General features: G+C 38.7%; 1 protein-coding gene across 1 annotated transcript in view; it reads left to right on the top strand.

Moving 5' to 3' along the window:
* GRXCR1 (glutaredoxin and cysteine rich domain containing 1) overlaps positions 1–23229 on the top strand; it is a 44817-nt gene that overhangs the window by 4500 nt on the left and 17088 nt on the right. Inside the window, exon 3 of the mRNA XM_010210474.2 lies at positions 11754–11760. Coding sequence (XP_010208776.2) covers positions 11754–11760 — 7 coding nt within the window. The remainder of the gene's footprint in view (positions 1–11753; positions 11761–23229) is intronic.

The raw sequence follows: 23229 nt of genomic DNA, 5'->3' as shown, positions 1-23229 counted from the left end.
AAAAGTCACACCTTCTGGAGTTTTGGGGAATTTTAAAAGAATAATGAAATACAGGAAGTGTTTCTAGATGAAAAGGTATTTTTAGTGGTTGTTGTTGTTATGAGAACCATCAAATCATAGCACTATTTGATTGGAAAAGACCTTTAAGATCATTGAGTCCAATCACCAACCTCACACTGCCAAGCCCACCACTAAACCACATCCCTCAGCCCCTTATCTGCACAGCTTCTAAATATCTCCAGGGATGGGGACTCCACCATCTACCTGGGCAGCTTGTTCCAATTCTTAACAACTCTTTCAGTGAAAAAGTTCTTCCTAATGTCCAATCTAAACCTCTCCTGGTGTAATTTGTGGATATTTCCTCCCATCCTGTTACTGGGGATAAAGACCACCACCTCACTACAACTGTCCTTCAGTTAGTTCTGGGGAGTCATCATGTTTCCCTCAGCCTTCTCTTCTCTAGACTAAACATCCCCAGCTCCCTCAGCTGCTCTTCATCAGAGCTGTTCTCTAGACCCTTCACCAGCTTTGTTGCCCAACTCTGGACACACTCCAACAGCTCAATGCTTTTCTTGTAATGAGAGACCCAAAAGTGAACACAATATTTGAGGCTTGGCCTCACCATGCTGACTACAGGGGCACAATCACTTCCCTGGTTCTGCTGACCACACTATTTCTAATTTAATGTATATATACTGCCAAGTAGATGTGCATCCCCTGCTCCACCTTCCCTCACCCATGCACTGAGCATAAACAGTGACTTCCCATTTTCATTGTTCCTTGAGAGGAGCAGGTAGGTCTCTCAGATTGGGCTGTCTGTCTCTGAAGGTGAGCTGCTCCAGCGCTGTGACAGTAAAAGATCTCCCATATAAGTAGTCAGCGCTGTGCAACTGATGAAGCTGTTGGAAACCTGCTGGGAAGCAGGACGTGTCCAGGGATTATTTTAGCTTCATGGCAGGACATTTTAGGGGCAGAAAGGCGGGGAAGAGACCAGCCCTAATGATTCCTCAGAACAGTTTCCATGGCAACCCCTCCATCCTTTCCCTCCCTGAGGTGAAGCCACAAGCAGAATGTTGACATGGCAACCAGATGGGGCGGAGATATGAGAGGGAGTTGCTGTGGCAACCCCTTCCTGGCAAAGAAGGCAGGAGGCCAGTAGTGGTCACCTATGGAGGGCAAGGATGGTCATGTATGTCCACCCACCCCCAAGTACATTTAGCCTGAGACCCCAGGGGTGGCCTCCTACAGCGGTCAAGTGGTTGGCATCATTTTATTTGTGAGAAACATTCACTATTCAAAAGCTTCAATAACAGAAAGGATCTGAAGCTTTCAGTCTTCAGGTTTGTGCATCTCCCTGATATAAGTGAAATGATCTCCTGCTGAAACACTAAAACTGATGGTGTCTACCTCTGGGGCTGAGGATGTGAACTGATAATTGCAACAGAAGCACAAGCCCCTTTGCATAGCCAGAGCAATTGTGGTCTTGCTTCAGTATATTACTGTAATTTTTTGTTTGCTAATACTTACAACACAATTAAAATGTAAATGGATGTTTTCCTATAGAAAATAGTAGGGAAATGGTTCTTGTTTCCTTGAAATAAATGTAATTTTCTTCGTCATTAAATTTGATGAGTAGGCCGTCCCTGTGACGGCTTCCAGGTGATGTATAGCAAAAATCCTTGGACTCTATTGTATATGTCTAAGCAGTGCATTGATCATTGCATGCCAGATGGGGTTTCCATCACAATTTGCAACGTAATGGAGCACAGCCAAAGGTTTTGCAAAGGTATCCTCTTATTTCCACTGTTTCAGCCTGGGTCTTTTCCTCTGTTTCCACACTTACACACTCGACTGGCCTTACAGCCTCCTCTGAAAGGTCACATTGTGCTAAATTAGCTACAGATCTTTTTTTCAGGCAGGGCCTGCTGACATCTACTACAAATGAGCAGGCCTGGTTAACAAACCTGATTAATGCCTTTTTTAATGTTGCATCAGAGGCAATATGGGTGAAAAGTCCGACATAATGTACTTGTTCTTTATGGTATATTTGAGTACCATGTCTCAGTTAGAGCTAACATTTAAGGTTGCAAAGTGCAAGTCAATATTCAGCTCAATATAGAATTAGCTTATTAAGAGTTAAGAATCAGGCAGATTTTCTTAAGAGAAGGAGCGTTTCTGGAAGGGAAGTTTCTGATGCAATAACACAAGTGAAGGTTTTAGGGTGGATGGCACATGTATACCACTTTGGCCCCTGGAGCACATATCCCCAAAACTCTGGAAAGAGGAGAGAGAGAGGTCTGCACTTTCACTGAAAAAGCCATAGTATTGTCCTCCCCACTTCTTTGGCAGATGATCAGTGCTGACTCTCCAGCGCTATTGAGTTCTTTGAACTTAAAGACCTCTGCTATGACTGGGCTGAGACTATAAAAGGTCTCCTGAACTTTCTCCTTGTATTCTCTTCCACACACACTGTCCTGTGACTGCCCTGTGACTCCCAAATGGGCACTGCTTGCAAAAGAAAAAGACATGCTGTATTGCTGGTAGCTCCTAGTTAGAGCAACATGCTGATAACTGAAAGCCATAGCATTTACTGTAGTAGTGCCTCTTATATGGATAAATCCCTGTGGCCTGTAGGTATCTCCTCTAAGGCATACATTTCCAGTGTATGTTCCTTGTGTTAACAGGTCTGGAAAACTGAACAGAGTTGAGCTAAAATACAGTAAAGAACAGGAAAAAAATGTAAAGATACAGAGGACCAAGGGATTATGAAAAGTAGGATTCTGTTTGTTATAGAAAATTCAGTGTTGGAAGGACAACTGGATCACCACTGGAACATGCATAATTTCCCTTCATTGCTTCCTTTGTACCTTCTGTAGCGCTTTGATCTGTGACCACAGTGCATGGGACAGTGATTCAGCTGATTCAAATGAATAAGTCACAGTTAAAACAGGTAATTTCCAGAGCTGGTGGCTGAATAGCCACACTGATTTAAAAAAGATGTTCATGTCTGTGAGCTCTCAGCTGGAACCTGGAGTTGGTCAGTACTTAGGATATTAGTATATATTGTTCTCATGTTCTTTTATAACTCAGCTGTAAAGTAGTGAGCTCTGACAAGTCTATTAGACTCTTCATGATATTTTAGTTTGTTGCCATTGCACTTGAAATACGTATTTGACAAAGACTTGAAATAACCAGTAAATAGACTTTATCTAGACCTCTGAAACTGATACTTTGAGTTAAAAAAGACTTTGTTGTCTCTTTTAAAAAAAAATGTCGATAAGGGATGTCTTGACTTTTCAATACAGTCAGTATTTGGAAGCTTAGCAACAAAACTATGGTTATGTTTATTACTTTTTCAAGATTGGAGCAATAATTTCAGAATATTCTAGCAGTCTGATCAACATGTACTGGACATACATACAACATTCCAGAGCACTATGTCGTGTCAAAATTATCTCTGTACTGGACCAGTACAGGCTGTTGATTGACTTGCTGGAGAGCGGCTCTGCAGAGAGAGAAATGGGAGTCCTGGTTGATAATAAACTAACCATGAGCCAGCAATATGCCCTCATAGCCAAGAAGACCAATGACATCCTGGAATGCATCAAGAAGAGTGTGGCCAGCAGGTTGAGGGAGGTTCTTCTCCCCCTCTACTCAGCCCTGGTGAGGCCTCATCTGGAGTCCTGTGTCCAGTTCTGGGCTCCCCAGCTCAAGAGGGACAGAGGAGTGCTGGAGAGAGTCCAGTGCAGGGCCACCACGATGATCAGGGGACTGGAGCATCTTCCTTATGAGGAAAGGCTGCGGGAACTGGGGCTGTTTAGTCTGGAGAAGAGGAGACTGAGGGGAAATCTTATTAACATTTACAAAAATCTAAATGATGGGTGTCAGGAGGTTGAAGCATTACTTTTTTTCTTTAGTATCTTGTAACAAGACAAGGGGTAATGGAATGAAGCTGGAACACAAAAAGTGCCATTTAAACATAAGAAAAAACTATTTAACTGTGAGGATGCTCTGAGGAGGTCTGGCACAGGCTGCCCAGGGACAGAGTGGAATTCTTCTTCTCTGGAGGTCTTCAAGACCTGTGTGGATGTGTTCCTGTATGACCTCATCTGGGTACCCCTGCTTGAGCAGGGGTGTTGGACTAGATGATCTCTAAAGGGCTCTTCCAACTCCTACTATTCTATGATTCCATGTGTCTTGAGTCTTATACAGGATCCATAAATGGATGAAAGTATTCTTGAGACTCAAGTGCACTGTATGGGGTGGAGCAGAGGCAAGCCCTGGGACAATAAACATTTACATTTTCTATTTACATATGTTCCTTCTTCAGAAGGTACTTTAACTGCTTCTTGAATTACACTTAGATCTGCTGGTGAATTAAAATTATGACACTGAACTAATATTTCCCCATTGGCTGCAATATTCTTTTCTGTTTAGCATAGACAATAACTAAGAAAAACACAAGACAGCTGAGAACTAACCTTTATGCTTTTTGCAGTAGAGGTGAGGCATTAGTGCAGAATCTGTGCACACTAGTCTTCCCTGAGACAGAGGCTGAACTGACATGCTTCCTAGCAAGGGTTTGTGAAACACACTGGAGTGTCAAGTATAATCAAACTCTGGTAGATGGAGGATGGGAGCAGCAGTGGGGAAAAGATCATTTAGCGCTTCATTACCACCTTCTCTCTTCTCTTGATAGAAACCAATTTCTAACAACTGACTGGTACTGAATAGGGTCCTTCTCAAGCTTGTCCAACTAGAGTCTAAATGTCTGTGGTCTGAGAGGGTTGTACAGCGTGAAGAAAATGCAGAGCTGCTGCCTTAGGCTGTGAATGAGAACAGAATTTATTTGTTCTTTCTATGCTATGTGGCTACTTTCCCAAACAGCTCTTTTTATTAGAAAGCCTCATCCTCTGGATCCTTTGCATGACAAAAGGCATAGCAAAGAAAGTATGGCAACACTGAAGTAAATCGGTTTATATAGAATGTGTAATTCTACAGTAAATCAAGACTTGAGGTATAGATTCAAAAATCCCATAGGCTTCTGAGGAAGGGAGCCATCAAGCTCCAAAGCGATCATAGAATAATATAATCATAGAATCACTATGGTTGGAAAAGACCTTTAAGATCATCAAGTCAAATCTATGGACCTTCAGACCTCTGATGTCACTTTGTCTCAAAGGCAGCAAAAGGCTTTTATTAATGAAAATTTGACTAATGATCTGTCTTGGCCATGTGCCTCAACATCTCGATGTTGACAGAATATGAGAGTTGCCTCCTACACATGTCCTGTGGGAACCACAAAATAGGCATTCCTTCGTCTGTCTCACCTGTAGGGTTTGATAAAGTAGAGCTTCTGAGCTTGCCTAGTTGATCAAAACCTACACAAACTGTACATAAGCAGATGCTGCTTTGTCACTGATCGTGTCTGCAGGAGTCAGTGGTGGGAGTTTGAATTAGTCACGAGACAGCATGAATAAGTTGCTGGAGCAAGAGTGGAACACAGGCTTACTGATTCTCAGCTTGCCATACCAAATGCTACTATGCTTCAGCATCATACTTCTATTTTTTCTTTCTCACTCTTAAGCATTGTAGTGATGTGATTGCATCAGCATGGAGTTTTCCTAGAAAAGCTTGTAGCCTGTGACTTGCTTGTTAGGGACAAGAAGTAAAGAGGAGACTGAATCCGGATAGCCACGGCACAAGAGACTGCAAATAACATGTTCTGACACCTTGTTTCATCCTCTCTCTCTTTAAATCTAAAAATACATTTTCTTCTTTTTTGGAAAAAAGAACTGTTGTACTTGTTCTCAGGCAAGAAATGTGAATGCCAAATAGAAAAAAGATGCTTCCCGGTGGTACTAAGTGGGATACCTAAATCATATTGGCCTCAGGAAATTTTCTGAGCTGAAAATAGTCATAAAATGAAACAACATTAGGAGGCAATACCCTAGATACTTGCCATTTTCTTACTTTTAATTATCTATCTGATAAATGACCTGAAACGCTAAACAAACACTGGGTCAGAACCTATGTTACTGCTCTGGGATTTAGATAATGTCCCTTTATGGAACTGCTCAGTAAGATGCTCAAACTTTGAATTAACATGGAAAGTGCTTCATCTTTTAAATTGACTTGAAAAAGGGAAATGTTACATAGACAGCCTACCAAAAAGAATCTTAGAAGGGTAATGCAGAAAAATTTTCTACTTATTAACAGTATAATTTTTTCTTTCCTGAATTGGTGTCTTACAACAGAGATTAAAAAAACTGTACTGATTAGTCTTAACCATTGATTAAGAGCAATAACGCTTCACTTTTCTGTCTGTGGAGCTCAATTCTGTAACTCAGTAGGACAACTAGGAGAAAATATCTTTTGAAGTATTCTTAAAACTGAGACTATGAGACAAGTTGGGGCTATTCTGTTTTCTTTGACAAGATACTGTCACTTTGGCATAGCTGCCCGCTAGCTCATTTGCTGTATCCTCTTGCCCCTGAATACCTGCATGCCTTTGACACAGCAAGCACAAATTTTGTGGAACACACAAAGCTAAAACAAATTGCCTACAAATATGAACTATCCTATATGGTTGATTACTAACATCAAGTGCATTAAAATCATTACTGGCTCCTAATTTTGAATACAAATAAATTACTCAACAATAAAATATTTTAGGGTCCTTCCTGCATCTGGGTGTGTTAGGTGAGATATGTTTTCTGTTTTTATGAAATTTACAAATATAGAAGCAACTATTTGGCTATACCTGGCCAGTTTGTCATCAGATTGCACAGCTGTGCAATTGCAAAAATATTAGAATAAGGAGGAAGAAACATAGTTGCCCTACTAAACAATAATAAAAACGCTTAAAAGAGTGAGGAATTATTTTTACCTGAGTGGTATTATTCTTCAGGCGTGCTTTTGATTTCATGCCATAGAAGGTATTAGCAAAAATACTTTCTGACAAGTTGCGTTACAATTCCATTTAGTTTTCAGATCTCAGAATTGTTTAAGTTCTGAACTAGGATTTGCAAATACTTACTCCAGTAAGCTTACATAAGCTAGACAAACATAAATGTACACATGGCATGCAAGTATTGTGTTATAATGACCCAGGAAAACTGTATTTTGGGAGCTGACCGAAAACACACTCCGGAATTGCCTGCTGCTGATAGGGTCATTGAGGAATTTTCTTTCCCTAACAGAGAAGAAGTGATGTAGATAACACTTGCTAGATGGTTCTGGTCTGTCAGAAGCCTGCTGACATTTGTCTACTAATGTTGGCAGTTTATTATACACGGCAACAATACGAGGTATATGATTAACAGCTTGAAAGAAAGAAATTGTCAAAGAGGTACTGTTCTTTTTTTTTTTTTTTTTTGGTTGGAGCTTTAACTTGTGACTGCATAGTTTGGTGTCATCCTATTTTTGAAGCTTAAGTGCAATAAAACATGCTTCAAAACAGAATTTGCATAGACAGTATGACTTTCATGCATGAAAACCTTCCTCATTACTGCAACATCCAGTATGAGGTAGTATGAAGCATGAAACTCAAATCTCACTGATTTTTCCCAAACTTGTAAGACAAACAGTAATTAGGACATCTCCAATGTATTGATTTTGAAAAAGAGCCAGAAAACGCAGCTCTCTGTCCAAATAGACAATCTCGTGGGTTTGCTTGACACAGTAGTTACATTCTGGAGATGCTGCCACAGTGCAACTCTTTACAGCCTCTATCATACAAAGCAACAGAAATGGTGACAGACAAGCAGTTGGAGTCAGTGAGGTAGAAACTCATTTCACACAAGGCAAGAAAGAAGACAGAAAACCCATCATTCATTGCTGGTATGAATTGTGGAACACATTTTAACAATCTTAGTACAAATCTGCTTTGGAACTGTATCAAGAGACACCATCCATCAATAATGTCAGAGAACTCCGTCTTCTCTACCACAGAAATACCACATGCATACTCATTCTTCCTCTACTTCTCACGAGTAAATGTGGAAAAGCTTCCTGCCCAATATTTGCACACATTTATAACAATATGTGCTGTTATAGTCTGCAAAGACAAATCAGTCAATGCTGGTTTCAAAGGCAAATTTGGAATTAATTCCCAGTAGCCTTGTTTGGAATATTACTTACTGCTAATTATCTAACAAGTTTTAAAAATATTGACAGCAATCAAACATTGTTATTTAAGAAAAGTCTATTTCCCCATGCAGCTCCTGTAAGACAGAAGGTAGTCAGTTTCAAACTCACCAACTGAAGTTACAGCTTTTCAAAGAAAAGGAGATACTTTCCTGTCCAGTTACTCATGTCCTGCTTTTGGTTTACTACTTCTAAATGCAAAGCACTCTTCCTTCTAGCCCCACAGGCATCTGTTAAGCATTTCATTTCTGTTCAAGTGGAGCATGTCATAAGAGATGTAAGATGTAAGAATATGATAGATATAGTGAAAAAGGAGACTTTTAAGCATTATTACTGGAGTTCTTTCCACCTATTGCAGGTCTTAATCTGCATCCTGAGAACTTCTTTTTCCAGATGTTGGCTGGTGCTTTCAATCAGATTCCCAAACATGCAGTGCATGAGTCTGAATCCCATCATGACACAAAAATATAACCACTTAATCATAGAATCATTATAGTTCAAAAAGACCTTTAAGATCATTGAGCTCAATCACTAAACTAATACTGCCAATCCCAGCACTAAACTAAACCATATCCCTCAGTACTTCATCTACATGTCTTTTGAATATCTCCAGGGATAGTGACTCCGCCACCACCCTGGGCAGCCCATTCTGATGCTTAATAACCCTCTTGGTGAAAAAGTTTTTCCTAATGTCCAATCTAAACTTCCCCTGATGCAACTTGAGCCCATTTCCTCATGTTCCATCAGTTGTCACTGGAGAGAAATCAACCCCAACCTCACTACAACTCCCCTCAGGTAGCTGTAAAGAGTGATCTCCTCTAGGCTAAACATCCCCAACTTCCTCAACTTTTCTTCATCAGACTTATTCTCTAGACCCTTCTTCTAACTCCCTCTCTTCTAACCAGCTTTGTTGCCCATCTCTGAATATGCTCCAGTTCTTCTTGTAGTGAGAGGCCCAAAACTGAACACAGTATTCAAGGTACGGCCTCACCAGCCCTAAGTACAAGGGGATAATCACCTCCTCTGTCCTGCTGGTCACACTATTTCTGATACAGGCCAGGATGCCACTGGCCTTCTTGGCCATCTGGGCACACTGCTGGCTCATAGAGGGTCATATTCAATCCCTCCAAGTCCAGATTTAGACTGTTATGAAGATTTAAAAGACAACAATTTCTAAATAACTTGGTCAGGAAATAGAATCTGTTGATTTAAATGGGACAGCAAAATTTTGCCATGGCAGCTACTCTATTTGTATCTTGTTAGTGGTCAGGCCTTTGGAAACCTGCTTGGTGCATGAAGTTCTCATGCATCCTCATGTGAGACTGAGGGGTGGAAGAGAACTTTCACAGGCCAATATTTGCATCTGCATACAGGTAACTAACACTATCTTGTTTTCTGCCAGCACTGACTAGGAGTAGCCTTGAACCATGTAATTCCTTCAACCAAATAGTTTTATTCTCAGCTGCTAGAGCAGTTCTCTTCTGAAGTCAGAGCAAATAAGGGCAAGAGCAAGAGCTGTCAAAACAGGAGAGATGTCTACTGAAATTTCCAATCTGTTTTTCATGCTGTTGCAATTCTTGCTTTGGGAGAAGGTTATGAACTGGCAGAAATGTAATCAGTATGGAGTTTCAGCATTGTTTGAAGACATGATATTATACCAGACTAAATGTTGTTATTGATTTTTCTTGCTGCAGGGAATTAAATAATATCTATGCAAAGGAATCATTGAAATGTTTCCCTCAAAGAAAAGCAGATAGCCAATTTAATAATCTCAGCATCTGCATTTGTAGTCTTATTACTTGACCAGAACACATTTAACTCTATGATATGTTATAGATTCTAGCCCTAATATAAGAACATTATTATAAGAATAACAATTTCTGGTTTATTTAAAAAATAAACATCTCTAGGACAAATCCTTAATCAATAGCAAAGCGTAAAGCTGCTTAAACTAACCTTGCTAAAAATTACTTGACACTTATTTTGAATAACATGTTTAGGATCTGGTATAAAGTTATCCTCCTTTTGTCTGAGGTGGAATTAATTTTCTCCCCAGGAGCTGATACAGGCCTGTGTTATTTTGTTTGTGCTGAAATTGTCGTTGATAAGACGGGGATGTTTCGGTTATTGCTGAGTAGTGCTCACACAGAGTCAAGTCATTTCTTCTCACCCTGCTCTGCCAGTGAATGGGTTTGGAATGTGCACAAGAAGCTGGGAGGGAGTATGGTCAGGACAGCTGACCTGAAGTACCCAAAGGACTACTCCATACCACTGAATGTTCTGCCTAGTATTTAAACTGGGGGAAGTTGTCAGGAGAGATGCAGACCACTGCTCAGGCATCGGTATGTGGGTGATGAGCAATTGCATTGGGCATCACTTGTTTTTTCTTGGAGCTAATTTATCCCTCTCTTTTTTTTTTTTTCAATATATTCCTTTTCATGGCAATAAGTATTATTATATTTATTTTTATAATTATTGTCATAATTATATTTTATTTCATTTTGTTTAGTAAACTCTTCTAATGTCAGCCCATGAGTTTGACTTCTTTTTTCCTGATTCCCTCCTCATCCCACTGGGGATGAGAGGGCAGGAAGTGAGCGAGTGGCTGTGTGATACTTAATTGCTGGCTGGGGTTAAACCATGACAAAAGCATACAGCCTGGTACATCCTGATATTCAGATTTACCTAATTGGCTAAAAAAGCCACCTCCTCCCCCAGCTGCTTCATGGAAATGTATTTTATTTTATTCACACAGAAGTGGTAGATGAATCATCTATCCTCTTTTGTACATCTAGGCTAGCAGACACAATATAACTATTCTGTGGCAGAGCTGGTCTATGTATGCTGTTTAGGAGTTGTATTCACTATGTCTCCATAAAATTCTCAAATTCTCTGCCTTTGGTTTTGGAACATATAGCTTAAGAAAAGGAATGAAGCACTACATGTGTGCAAAGCAGATAGATTTTTAATTTAAAGAAATGGAGATTGAGTGTGTTGATTGAGTAATCAACTACTCAGGGTTTGAAGATCCAGATACTAAAGTTCTATGTATTATTAAATAATAAGATAGATGAAAGCATATTTCTAATTAAGTGAAGTAATATAGCAGCGAAACCAGATCCTTCATCACTCAATGATAGTACAGAACTAAGTAGTGCTATAACTACAAGAGATTCCTTTTTATCGCTTCTGTATATTGAGGAATAAGGTCCTCTCTCATTGAAGAGTAAGGAGTGAATCAGTACCTCATCAGCACTGTGTTGCACTAAGTGTAACTTAACTTTGCTCTTTGCCTCATTCAAAGACCTGTGTAAAAATCATTACTGGCTGCAGAGTGCTTTGTGATGCTGTGTGATGGAATGCTGTGTCCACCTGGAAAATGGTTGACCTGTGAGTTAAAATCTGTGAGTTATAGATGATAACTTCAACAGGAATAGTCTGTTATTTTCTCCGTCCAGATGAGTAAGAATTTCAGGTAAAATTTAAATTCTATAAAGCATCAGGAAAGAAAAGGTATACCATTTGTTGAAAGTTTGGGAATGAAAACTAAGCACACTGAGAGGGGGATTGTTTCCTAGTTTTGTTTACCACTCTGATAGTTTCAGGATCTCAGTTCATCTCATTCCAGTTTCCATTCACAAGAATACAGTAAAAAAATAAAATAACTTTTGACAGAAAGCTTTTTATCTGCCAAACATGAAAACTCCAGGGTGCATTCCAAATCAAAACCAGGCTACATGTAACACTTCCTTCTGATTTTGTTGCTCAGGAAGATAAATTGTGAAGAATGGATTCTAATTTTGAATTTTCTTTGCTACTGATTGCAGTTGAGGTTGTCACCTTATTTAATTTATGCTATTAACTTTAGTTGTTTTCTGATAGCAGAAGGAGTTCTGATTTATAAGACAGATTGACTCTAGAGTGTAATTAATCCATGATGAAAAGCTGAAATGAAAGCCAAGGAAAATTAAGTAAATTTTCAACTATACCAAGTCTAACTGATAAGAGCTTTCCTGAATACTGGTTTTTACTTGCTGGTTATCTTTAACACTAGGAAAATCACCAATTATAGCACTGGTGCAAATGAAAAAAGAGAAGTCATGGAATATTGTTGTGTTTCCTATGATACCCTGCTATATTGAAAGTAAGTCTTGGGAAAACAGATCCATTCACTACTCAAAGCATAGCCTGGCAAAGAAGGAAGAGCCATATAAAATATCACAAGCAGGACCTCAACAGCTAACTGTTTTATTCTCCAGTCAGAAATATGATGAATCACATTTGTAAGAAGCTCAACAGAATAGAATTCATTTTCATAGACCACTAGTGACTTTTAATTAACCAAACTGTAACTGATATTTGGGAACTATAAAAGGAATCACTGCATGAGTAAACTGCACCTGAGTGTTTAAATGTAAAATGACAGAGTCTGAGATCCAGGTATGTATGTATGTACATATGTATTATTATGTTGTTGTTTTTATTAGCATCTATCAGTTTTCCAAAGCTGTTGCCAAATTAGAAAGAGTAGACACAGTAATGTTCATGACAGCCATTTGCTGATGATGAACACAAGCTTATTTCTCTGTACTATGAAATGTCTATTGAGTAAAGCAACAGTGACAACAGACAGATGAGAGGAGTATCCTCAAACCAGGACTCACTTAGAGCCATGGCTTTTGCTAACTTTTCCACATGATCTGAGATATTGAACACCTTCATTTTTATCTACCCACGCTCAGCAAGTTCTATTGTAGTTCACTTCTGCTAAAACCATCTTTACGTACAGAATATTCTCAAAGAGGACACAAGCTGCCCAGTGATCCTTCCAGGACAGCCGGCTAAAGATTCAAACATTTTTAACAGTGTGATAAAGAACAAGAAAAGAAAAAGCTGCTTATGAAAAGAGATAATAATTTAGGGTGACATTATGGGAAATGGCACATAAGTAAATAGTGGAATTACCATCAAAGTCTAAATAGGTAGCAGGACAAAACCTTCTCTCTCAGGACAATTAAATGTTTTTGAAAAATTCCTACTTATATTTTTAAAAAGTAAGGCCCAAAGTAACTGAAGATGTGAACTGTCATTAGAACAAAATAGCTACACAAGAAAAAGAACGTCATTTATTCAAATATTTTAACCATAGAACCAACTATGGGCAAGTCTAGTGGTCAAACACTAAGTACTAGTCAAAAGCTGACCTACATGCTTTCTTCTTTTATTTGCAGCCCTTCTTTTTGTCTTAAGAACAAGAAAACAGAAAGGTTCAGAAAAAATGAAAGTAAAAATTGAACAAAACTTTTTAAACTCGAGGAAAAAATCCATTTTATTGAAGTTTAATTCTCATTTTACACAGTCTATTTCTCTATGTTGCCAGTGATAGACAGAAGTGAAACAGATACCAATCAAATGTTGAATAATACTTATTTTTCATATTTGTACATACAACTGTTAAAAGCAAGTAGTAATTCAATACTGTTAATCAATAGGAAATTAAAAGGTGTAATCTAGGACAAATCTTCTTCTAAGAATAAAGACTTGTTCTCAGATTTCCAGGGCTTGCCCATTATTTAGAATTGTATAATTAATATTAACATTCTTTTCATGACCCATCTGTGATCCATTGTTTGAGTTCTCTGTTTTTCTACACTCTTTACATATGTAGCTTCAGGCAGGCAGGTGCTAGGCAGCTCAAGCTATACATTTTTAATTTACTGATGGCAGCATTTCTTTAGGTGATATGCAGTAGACTTTTTTTTTTTTCTCTCTTACATTAATTAGTTTCTGATTGCAAAGTATATGGGAGAAGTAATAGTGACCTTCCAATTTGCCTACTCTGACTTCATGTTGTTGGTAGAAAATTTGACAATCTGTCATTTTTATTTGTATGACTTACAAGTTTTACAGACATTTCAAAATTCCTGTATATTTCTCGTGTCAAACACACATTGCATAAACTGCTATGCTGCTGTTCTGTGAGCAGTCTCCAGGTAAAAAAACTGTCTCCAGGTAAACAGCTGCAAATAAAGTACAAATTCAGCTCTTTCCTTTCCTTTGTCATTGATGTAACACAATAATAACTCCCCATGGATGATTTTAAAGCTCTGTCCCCTTAGTTTTGTGTAGATCTGATGTGCTACTGGAGCCAAAATGAGTTTAATATGCAATGAAATTTCAGGTCAAAATTTAGATCTAAATTAAAAGTCCTCCAAACATAATGTACATTTTTGTAGACATCACATCTGTATTCCAGCCTGTCACAACACAAGCCATTTCTGCCAGAAATAATATTCTTCTTGGGAAGTTTCACTCTGACCAGTGATATGCCAGCTTGCCTCATAGCTAGTGTACTTTCTATGGACCGAGTGTGAAATTTGGTGCCAATATTAACAAATAGCCAAACACCTCACTACCTTTGTAAATAATTGGTACCTGATGATTTTTAAAGAGGTTCAACTCAAATCGGACAGTGCAGGAGGTGAGATAGAAAAGTATAATGAGAGGATACTGGGGAGTAAATGGCTAAAACACAAGAGGTGGGGAAAGTAAAGGTCCTTCTGTTCTCCAAGATTATAAATGTAACTGAAGTATCTTTGGAGAAACTAAGTAGAGCTGATTGATAAGATGAAATTATGTAGCATTTTTGCCAAGTTATTTTGTAGAGGAGTTTGAAAAGATAAAGCTAAAAAAGAGTCAGAAGAACTAGTGGAAACCAAGATCATGGCAAATAAGAATGGCCAAATTGTAGATAAAGTAGATAAAGTAATTAGTTTGCAGAACATCTCAGTTGGTAGTTTCACAAAGTCTATGACTGTGAACATATAGGATGGGCTGAATTAAAAAATAGGATCATTGATGTTATAGAGGGAATACAAGGGAGAAATCAAATACTTATAGAGAAAAACTGAGTTTATCCATTGGAAACTGGAGAAAGCTTCCTGCTATCTGGATTAATAAAGACATCCTGAGGTGAAATGGAAGAACGGTGTTTGAAATGTTATTTGGAAGATGGAAAAGCTGGTGTGATAACTGTGAAGGTGGTCTGTAATGATTTTAAGGACTCTGTATTTTCAATGTTTGTTAAGATGATTAAGTAAATACATTCATAGAATCATAGAATCATAGAATGGTAGGGGTTGGAAGAGACCTTTAGAGATCATCCAGTCCAACCCCTCTGCTCAAGCAGGTCCACCTAGATCAGGTCACACAGGAACGTGTTCGGGTGGATTTTGAAAACTCCAGAGACTCCACACCTTCCTTGGGCCCCCTGTGTCAGGGTTCCCTCACCCTCACAGTAAAATAGTTTTTACTTATGTTTAAATGTTCCAGCTTATTTCCATTATCCCTTGCCCTGTCACTAGATACAACAAAAAATGGGATACCCCAAACTCCTGGTATCCATCATTTAGATACTTTTGAATATTAATGAGACTCTTCCGCAGTTTCCTCTTTTCCAGACTAAACAACCCCAGTTACCACGGCCTTGGTAACTTGGCTCTAAACACCAAAGAAAAGAAGGCATTCAGTAGTTCAACCTTTTCTGCATCCTCAGTCACCAGGGCATCCTCTGTGTTCAGAAGTGAGCCTACATTCTCCCTAATCTTTCTTTTGCTACTGGTGTACCTGAAAACCCCTTCTTGTTTTCCTTTACTTGCCTGTACAGGTTTAATTCTAAAAGGGCTTTAGCCTTCCTAGTTGCACCCCTACATGTTCTGGAAAAGTTCCTATACTCTTCCCAAGAAACCAAGCCCATTTTCCACCTCTCATAGATGTCTGCTTTTCCCCTGAATTGTCCTAGCAGATATTTGCTAGGCCTCCTGCCTCCTTTTCCTGCTTTTCTACTTGGAGGAACACACCAGTCTTGGGCTTGGAGGAAGTGGTGCTTGAAGATCTACCAGCTCTCTTGGACACTTCTACCATCTAGGATCCTATTCCATGAGATCCGTCCAATCAGGTCTTTGAAGTGGCCAAAGTCAGCTGACCTGAAATCCAGGGCCACAGTCCTGCTTGATGCCCTGCTTCTTCTACAGGGGATCTTGAACTCTACCATTTGATAGCTGCTACGGCCAAGGTAACCTCCAAACTTCACATCCCCAACCAGACTGTCTATTTGTTAGCAAAAGCTCCATCAGCACACCCCTCCTCGTTGGTTCCTTGACCACCTGTGACAGGAAGTTGTCATCAACATTCTGTAGGAACCTCCTGGGCTGTGTGTGCTTCACTGAGTGGCTTTGCCAGCAAATATCAGGGAGGTTGAAGTCACACATGAGGCTGGATTGTGACTGTGAGGCAGCTCTCAACTCTTCATAGAAGGCCTCATCCACTTCCTCCTCCTGATTAGGTGGCCTGTTACAAACTCCCAAAACAGTATCACCTACATTATCCTGCCCCTTAATTTTCAACCATAAACACTCAACTGGCCCCTCATCCCCACCCAGGCACAGTTTGGTACACATTAATTGCTCTCTCAAATAAAGAGCCTCGTCAATCTGTCTTTCCTAAACAATACATAGCCCTCCATGGCTGTGCTCCAGTCATGGCAGCTGTCTCACCACATGTCTGTGACAGCAATGAGGTCGTATTCTGGCATCCACACCTACATCTCCAGTTCCTCCTGCTTATTACCCAGGCTGTGTGCATTGGTGTAGAAACACACAAGTTTCCCTGGATGGATGAAAGAGGATCCTCTTGATTTGATACTCCTTCAAGGTGGTCAGTCCTCTGCATCTCATCTTGGTGTGCGGCTGAGGAGCGCCTGTCATTTCATTTCCTGCCCTGACCTGTATCCCTGCAAGATGGTTCATTTGGATACAAAGAATTCTGTAATAAACCTAGTAGGGAAGCAATGCTTTGAATTAGTCACATTTCAGGCATATACTGCAACTAATATAAAGATTTGAAGATTTTGGCTCAGTCTCTTCCTGGCTTAGCTTGTGACACTAGTTTGCACCAGAAATAGTGCCATTATATGTGCTGCATTGCAATGCATTGCAATGATCTTCATATGAAAGGACAAGGTACGTGTGACATTTTAAATAAGACATATCCAGAAACCTAGCAAATATTCACCATAAATGTTCCTAGGTCTGATTTGGGAACATCTATCTGATCAGTGATGTGAGTACTCTGATGGGCTTCTGTCCTATTTTGGCTAATTTGTTATATGCTCAGCTCTACTGAAATGTAATAAAGAGGAACCAGCTACTTCTGAGATGGCACTATGGAAATCTCCAGCTCACAGCCTTTCTTGTAGCTTGCCTACAGCACAGGTTTGTAATTTTGACCTTACGTAAATCTTATGAAAAGATAAGGGCTGCACCTAAATCATTCCTTCAATAACTGCCAGGAATGTCAAGTGTGGAAGTGAAGTACTCTGTCTTGAAAGAATAAAGCAGAAAGCAAGAGACAGGAGAAGAAAGGTTTCTGCATGCTAGCAGTGTTGGAAGAAGTACAAATCTCTCCTGGAGGCCTGGGGAAAAATGGGTGTTAAAGTCCTGAGAAATAACTCTGACTTGGAAGAGAGATGGAGAGCTGATTGCTTGAATGGCTTGCCAGAAGGGAAGAGAAGCTTAGTCTGCAACCTCGTCAGTTTTCTGAAATAAAAAGAATGAAAAAAGGACTAGGAAAACATTAGTTTTCAGTTATAGCTTGAATTCAGGTTTGGCAAAGCCAGATGAATGGGAGGACATAGGATTTTCTTTACACTATGCTGCAACAACATCTGTTCGTTACCAAGATTATCAACAATCCTTTTGTTCATTCTTTTCACTACAACTTAAAAATACCTATATTTTAACTACATCTATGGTGAATTTTCTTCCTAACTTTGTTTTAGCCAGAACAAAGTGTAGCACAGTTTTCCATCAGAACTTCAGTCCCGACCACAAGGGAATTTGAAGTTCTGTGGATTTTTTACAGTTTTTACCATTTAATTTTGTGAATTTAGCTCCTCATCTATATCTAACTGGTACAGGCTACTTCCTAAGAAGTGATATTAAAATTTAATGAGCATTTCTAATCAGCATTTGTTTTATGCGATCAAAGACCCAAGAAGCAAATCTCCTGTAACACTGTAACACAATTTTGCAGAAGTATAGGTTTCAATTTCCTGATCCAGCGATTACATCAAACAAAAAGAAATTGTTTACATCGCCACTCAGATTGTTCAGCTGAAAGCCATTTATCAAACATGGCAGAAAATCAAGCATTAGTAAAACTAGCTTATAACTCTCCCACTAACACTGCACCTGTAGAAAACAAATGTTTCCCTGGTGTGATGCAAGGTTACAGCACACTACAATTAGTCCTTCAAAATAGAGTAGGAACAGAAGGAAATATGGAATAACCCATTGCAAAAGAAAATCCGTTGTTAGGACAAGTGCAAGCTGATGTTTGCATGGTGTATTCCATACAGATTAAGGCAGGTATTAAACGTGTTCCAATTAAATATACTGTAAAACAGCTACAAAAAGTGAAAACTAGTTATCAGTAACAACAGCATTTCCCCACTGTAAAACTGAATTAGTTTTGCTTGAAAGAAAAAGTCTTACTGGTTAACGTTCATTATCTCAAAAGAGCCATTTTGCAAACACTACATTTTGTAAGTAAAGAAATCCCAGCACTTTTCCTTCTGTATAGGAAGTCTTGTTATTCTGAAATGAATTGATGAGGGAAGAGGAGCATAACAGATGAACAGTTTTTTTTGATGAGCAGCATCAGAACGTTTTAAAACTTTTTTTACTCTCCCTTCCTGATCAGTTTGTTTCAGAGCTGACATTACAGTTATTGAAGCAACAAATGAAAGACAAGACTGGATTGTGCTCTGGCCCTGCCAGTGAAGGCTGAGAAGCAATCAAGCTCTCAGTGAAGATGAACAGCAATAGCAGAAGAAGCAAGTGTACTTCCCATGTGGTCTGGGGGCTCTGTGCTCACTAGTGAAACAAACACTGAGTTTGTTAAAATGCATACACTGAGAAACTCCTATGGAACTTTAGCCGAGTGAATTATCACTGTGTGCTCAACGAATTGTATCCTAAGAGCTAAAAAAAATCACTTGATAAAATTCACTTCCAGTTAACATTCTTAGTGATAAATATTTTTCCTTTACACTGTGTATGCTAGGAAATATTGCAGTTTCATTCACTTCATTTAGTGAATGCCTAGTGAAGGCAGAGCATTCCTTTCATCACATTTACTTTTGTAGGCCTGAATCTCGGTTATCAATTTGAACTGGATTAAAAACCTCCAAATGTATCTACATCATTAGTCAAACTCATATATAAAATTGATATAAAATGATCGTCCTAGAGTAATGCTTTCTGTGGTTTATAATGATTGATATACTCAAAGAAACTAAAGCAGTGGGACAACATCCAAATCTTCCATTTAAGTGCGACTTAAAACTGGAAATATTTGTCTTCAAAGTCATATTTTGTAGGCAAGCTCATAATAAGGCTGAAAGAGAGTATATCAATTATCAACTGTCCATTTTGGAGTAAAATCCCACAGCATACTTTGTGAATAAAGAGAGAAGTTATCTTATGCCTTGTTGAATCTCGGTTTAGATATTTCCTGACTACTGCCTTAAATTGTACTGTGAGTTTCCTGCTGTAAATGACAAAGAACTGAATCTCTCTGTCCTAAAAAATAATTGCATATTATTTTTCCGTGGTGATTGTGCTGGTTGATGAAAATTTTCTGAAATCAGTTTGTCTGGCTAGTGCTGCTAAGAAAATTACACTGTTCTCAGTTATGTGTCAGATTTTTCTGATATGGAAGGGGTCATAAAGATTGTCTTTGCACTGGTAGTGGAAGTTTCAAAGTTATTGGCAGTCCAAGGTTTATATAGGCCAACTGTAAAAAGATTACTTGTGAGACCATTTGCCTGTCTCTAATATGTTCTTACTATTTGCTTTATGCTTCTAACATTACTTTTTTGTTTGTGTCTTTATAAGGCTGATGAGATGGCAAATTGAATCACAAAGTTCCTTGCAACAATGGAGGGGTTTAAAATAATGAAAAAAATAAATAAAGTCAATTGAGTAAGAAACACCCATGATTTGTTTCTTGCTACATCACTGAGTTACCTGAGAGACAATGTTGAACTACATTTAAAGGACAGTGTAACATTTTTATGCCAATTAACACTGCAATTATATTTCATTTACAAGCAACATTTTAGGCAGTTATATTAATAGTTACACATGCAGTATTTGATGAGGAGTGTATAATTTAAAGGTTTTTCACATCACATCAGGATTATGTTTGAGGGCTTTGCATGGAAATTGGAAAAGGGAAACCACAATTTGGCAATTTTGTGCTACACGTTGTTTCCAAGATAGTATTTTAGTTGCTATTACTCCTTGCTGTAATAATTTTTTCTATTATTCTACATGAATAGATACAATTGCCTGCTCCAATAAAAAGGGATATGAGAGAGTATATTTTGATGAGGTGTAGTTTGATCCTCTAAATGTTTGTGTGTTATCATCTATAAAATACATTATTGTGCTGACTATGCAGCATAAAATACTTCAGGGATCAAAAATACCCTACCATTTCGAGTCACTATATTTCATTTGTAAAGAAAAAGAAACATGAGATATACTAATTTGATGAAGACTATAAGGTATAGGAGACAGAAACACTCAAATAGTGTTAACAGATCGGCTATTATGTGTCTTAACCTATGTCCCATATGCCAGACTACCAGAAGTAGCTTCATTGATATTGTGATACAGTCTAGGTACAACTTGCCTGACTTCAGGCTTCTTCTACTGAATACAGGAATAGTATAAAGAACTGCACATGTGAAAGGAGATTATTGACTCTTTTTTCAAACAGTTTCTAATGCCTCATGTAAATTGCTGAGGACAAGGCTATTTTTAGTAGCTCTTGTGTAATTTCTTCAGTGTTTGTGGGCAGTGTCCCTGAGCAACAAAGAAATTCTTCTCTTCTCTTGCAAACCATGTAACATTTTCCAGGGTCTTCCCAGAAATTCTGTCTTTTTCTTTCTTTTTTTTTTTTTTTTTTTTCTCTGGGAAGAATATCTTGGAGATGTTGAAATGCTAAATATGAAGAGAGAGAAATAAGGAGTAAGCAACCAAATGAGAGAAAAATGCGTTTTATCACAGTGTTGTCTGAGAGAATTGCAGACTAGATTAGAATGACTCAAAGGATTATCTTTTGCTCCTGATTTTCAGAGGTCCTATGCAGAATGGCATAAATAAATAAGAAAATACTGATAGACCTTCCAGTGCTTGAAAAATAAAATCCAATTAGGCATGGAAAGATGTGGATCTTTTGATTGATTGGAATGCAACAATGAATTTTGCCCTGGCTGACTTCCACAGCATGGGTGTGCCTTGTTAAACAGGAGCTTCTTTTTGCCCCAGACTCAGTTCTACACCTGTATTGGGGAGTTTGACTTCAGAAGGTCTACACAAGCAGAGACAGTGGGGTCTAGCAGAGACTATGAACCTTAGGGAGATAATCTGTTCTCTTATCTGAGCTCAGGTCACCTGAAAGCAGGCTGTAGCCTGGTTGTGTGGGTGTGTGCTGGATTAATGGTAATAGAACACTGGGAGGTGAGCTCAGTTGTAGTCTTTGTAGCTTCTGAACCTGCTGAGAGTTGAAGCATTACAAAGAGCAGGGAGAGGCAGAGTCGTACCCTGTGCTCTTCTGCTGTGGTATTATAAGTATTTTTTTCTGCTTTGAAATGAAAACACTTTGACAACCACTGAACAGCAGTCTGTGCCAGAAGCTATGTGGGAAAGCCTGCAGTGGCAGAAAAAAACAGTTATGATGTTATGTTGTATTATTCAAAGAACAGAAAGGGTAGCAACATGCATACACATGGTGTCAGAGGATATGAAAGTCCTTTTGTTTTCTTTAATATACAGTCAAGTGATTTTAGCATGAAAGGAACAGTATAAATATCACATGTAATATTATTATTAAATTTGTTATATAACATCTCCAAAATTAATATATAGCCTGAAAAGTACAAAGGAATTACAGACATATACAAATATACTATATCAGGGGCTTAGATATATTGACATCCTGTATCTATTTTACTCTGCAGTTGAACTATTTTGAGAATGTCAACCTTAAGGAGGTAAAACTATGCTGTTTTAGAGTCAGCAGTATCTAGTGGCTAGGTAGATAAAAGAGACAGGAGTGGCCCAAGAGTTAGATCCAAGAATTCAAGTACTTGCAGGATCACAGCCCTTCACAGCTGTGACTAGCTCCTCAGAGTTATTTAGCCCTATGAGACTGAAACAGGAAAAAATGAGATGTTTCATGCCCTGTGTTGGGACACCCAATCAGGCAGAGGAGCCTGTGCTCCTCTCCAGTTTTTGGAAATGGATATAATCCTAGAGTTGCTGTTTGTGGGGGAGTTGAGTGCCAGAATACAGGCAGACAAAAAGTACACAAGCATTAGTGCTATTTTAAATACTGAGAAAAACAGTGACTGACCCCTTTCTTGGGGAAAACAAAACTGTTACCTGTATTTTGGACTGTCCCAGACGTTCCAGCTACATTGGTTAGGAGTATATCTCTTGATGTCCTCATTTGTAAATTGGTATTGTTAGGCCTTCCTAGCTTGCTGAATAATTATGAGAATGATAATGGATTATATCATTCCACTGTCTCAGGGAGTTACAGACTCCAAGTTCTACATTTATAGTCACTGTAATTGCCAAAACTGCATAAGAAAAAGTGTCGTGTTTTTGAAACAATGTGTTTGAGAGACGGTCAGTTCGTGCTTTGACCTGACTAGATGACTTGCACTGTGGGAGAAATTTAGTCTTTATTCTACTGAGTTTTACTAAAATATGCAGTTTTCTGAAGTTCAAGTTTGACTAAATCAAGTTCTTGTTATAGTGCCAGGTCCTTGAAGACAGTGCAAACAGGATTACAGCCTTAATGTAATAAAGCACTTAAGAGAGTCCTTAGATTTAAATTTTTGCTTTGTGAGAGCCCTTGGAGGGTTAGAACTGCAAACAGTGAAAAGGAAGGAAATACGGTTTCATACCAAGAGTACACACCATGGTTGGGAACCACTTGCAATTC

The sequence above is a fragment of the Colius striatus genome, chromosome 3, assembly GCF_028858725.1.
Source record: "Colius striatus isolate bColStr4 chromosome 3, bColStr4.1.hap1, whole genome shotgun sequence".
Classification (NCBI taxonomy): domain Eukaryota; kingdom Metazoa; phylum Chordata; class Aves; order Coliiformes; family Coliidae; genus Colius; species Colius striatus.
This window is presented reverse-complemented; position numbering and strand designations above follow the sequence as displayed.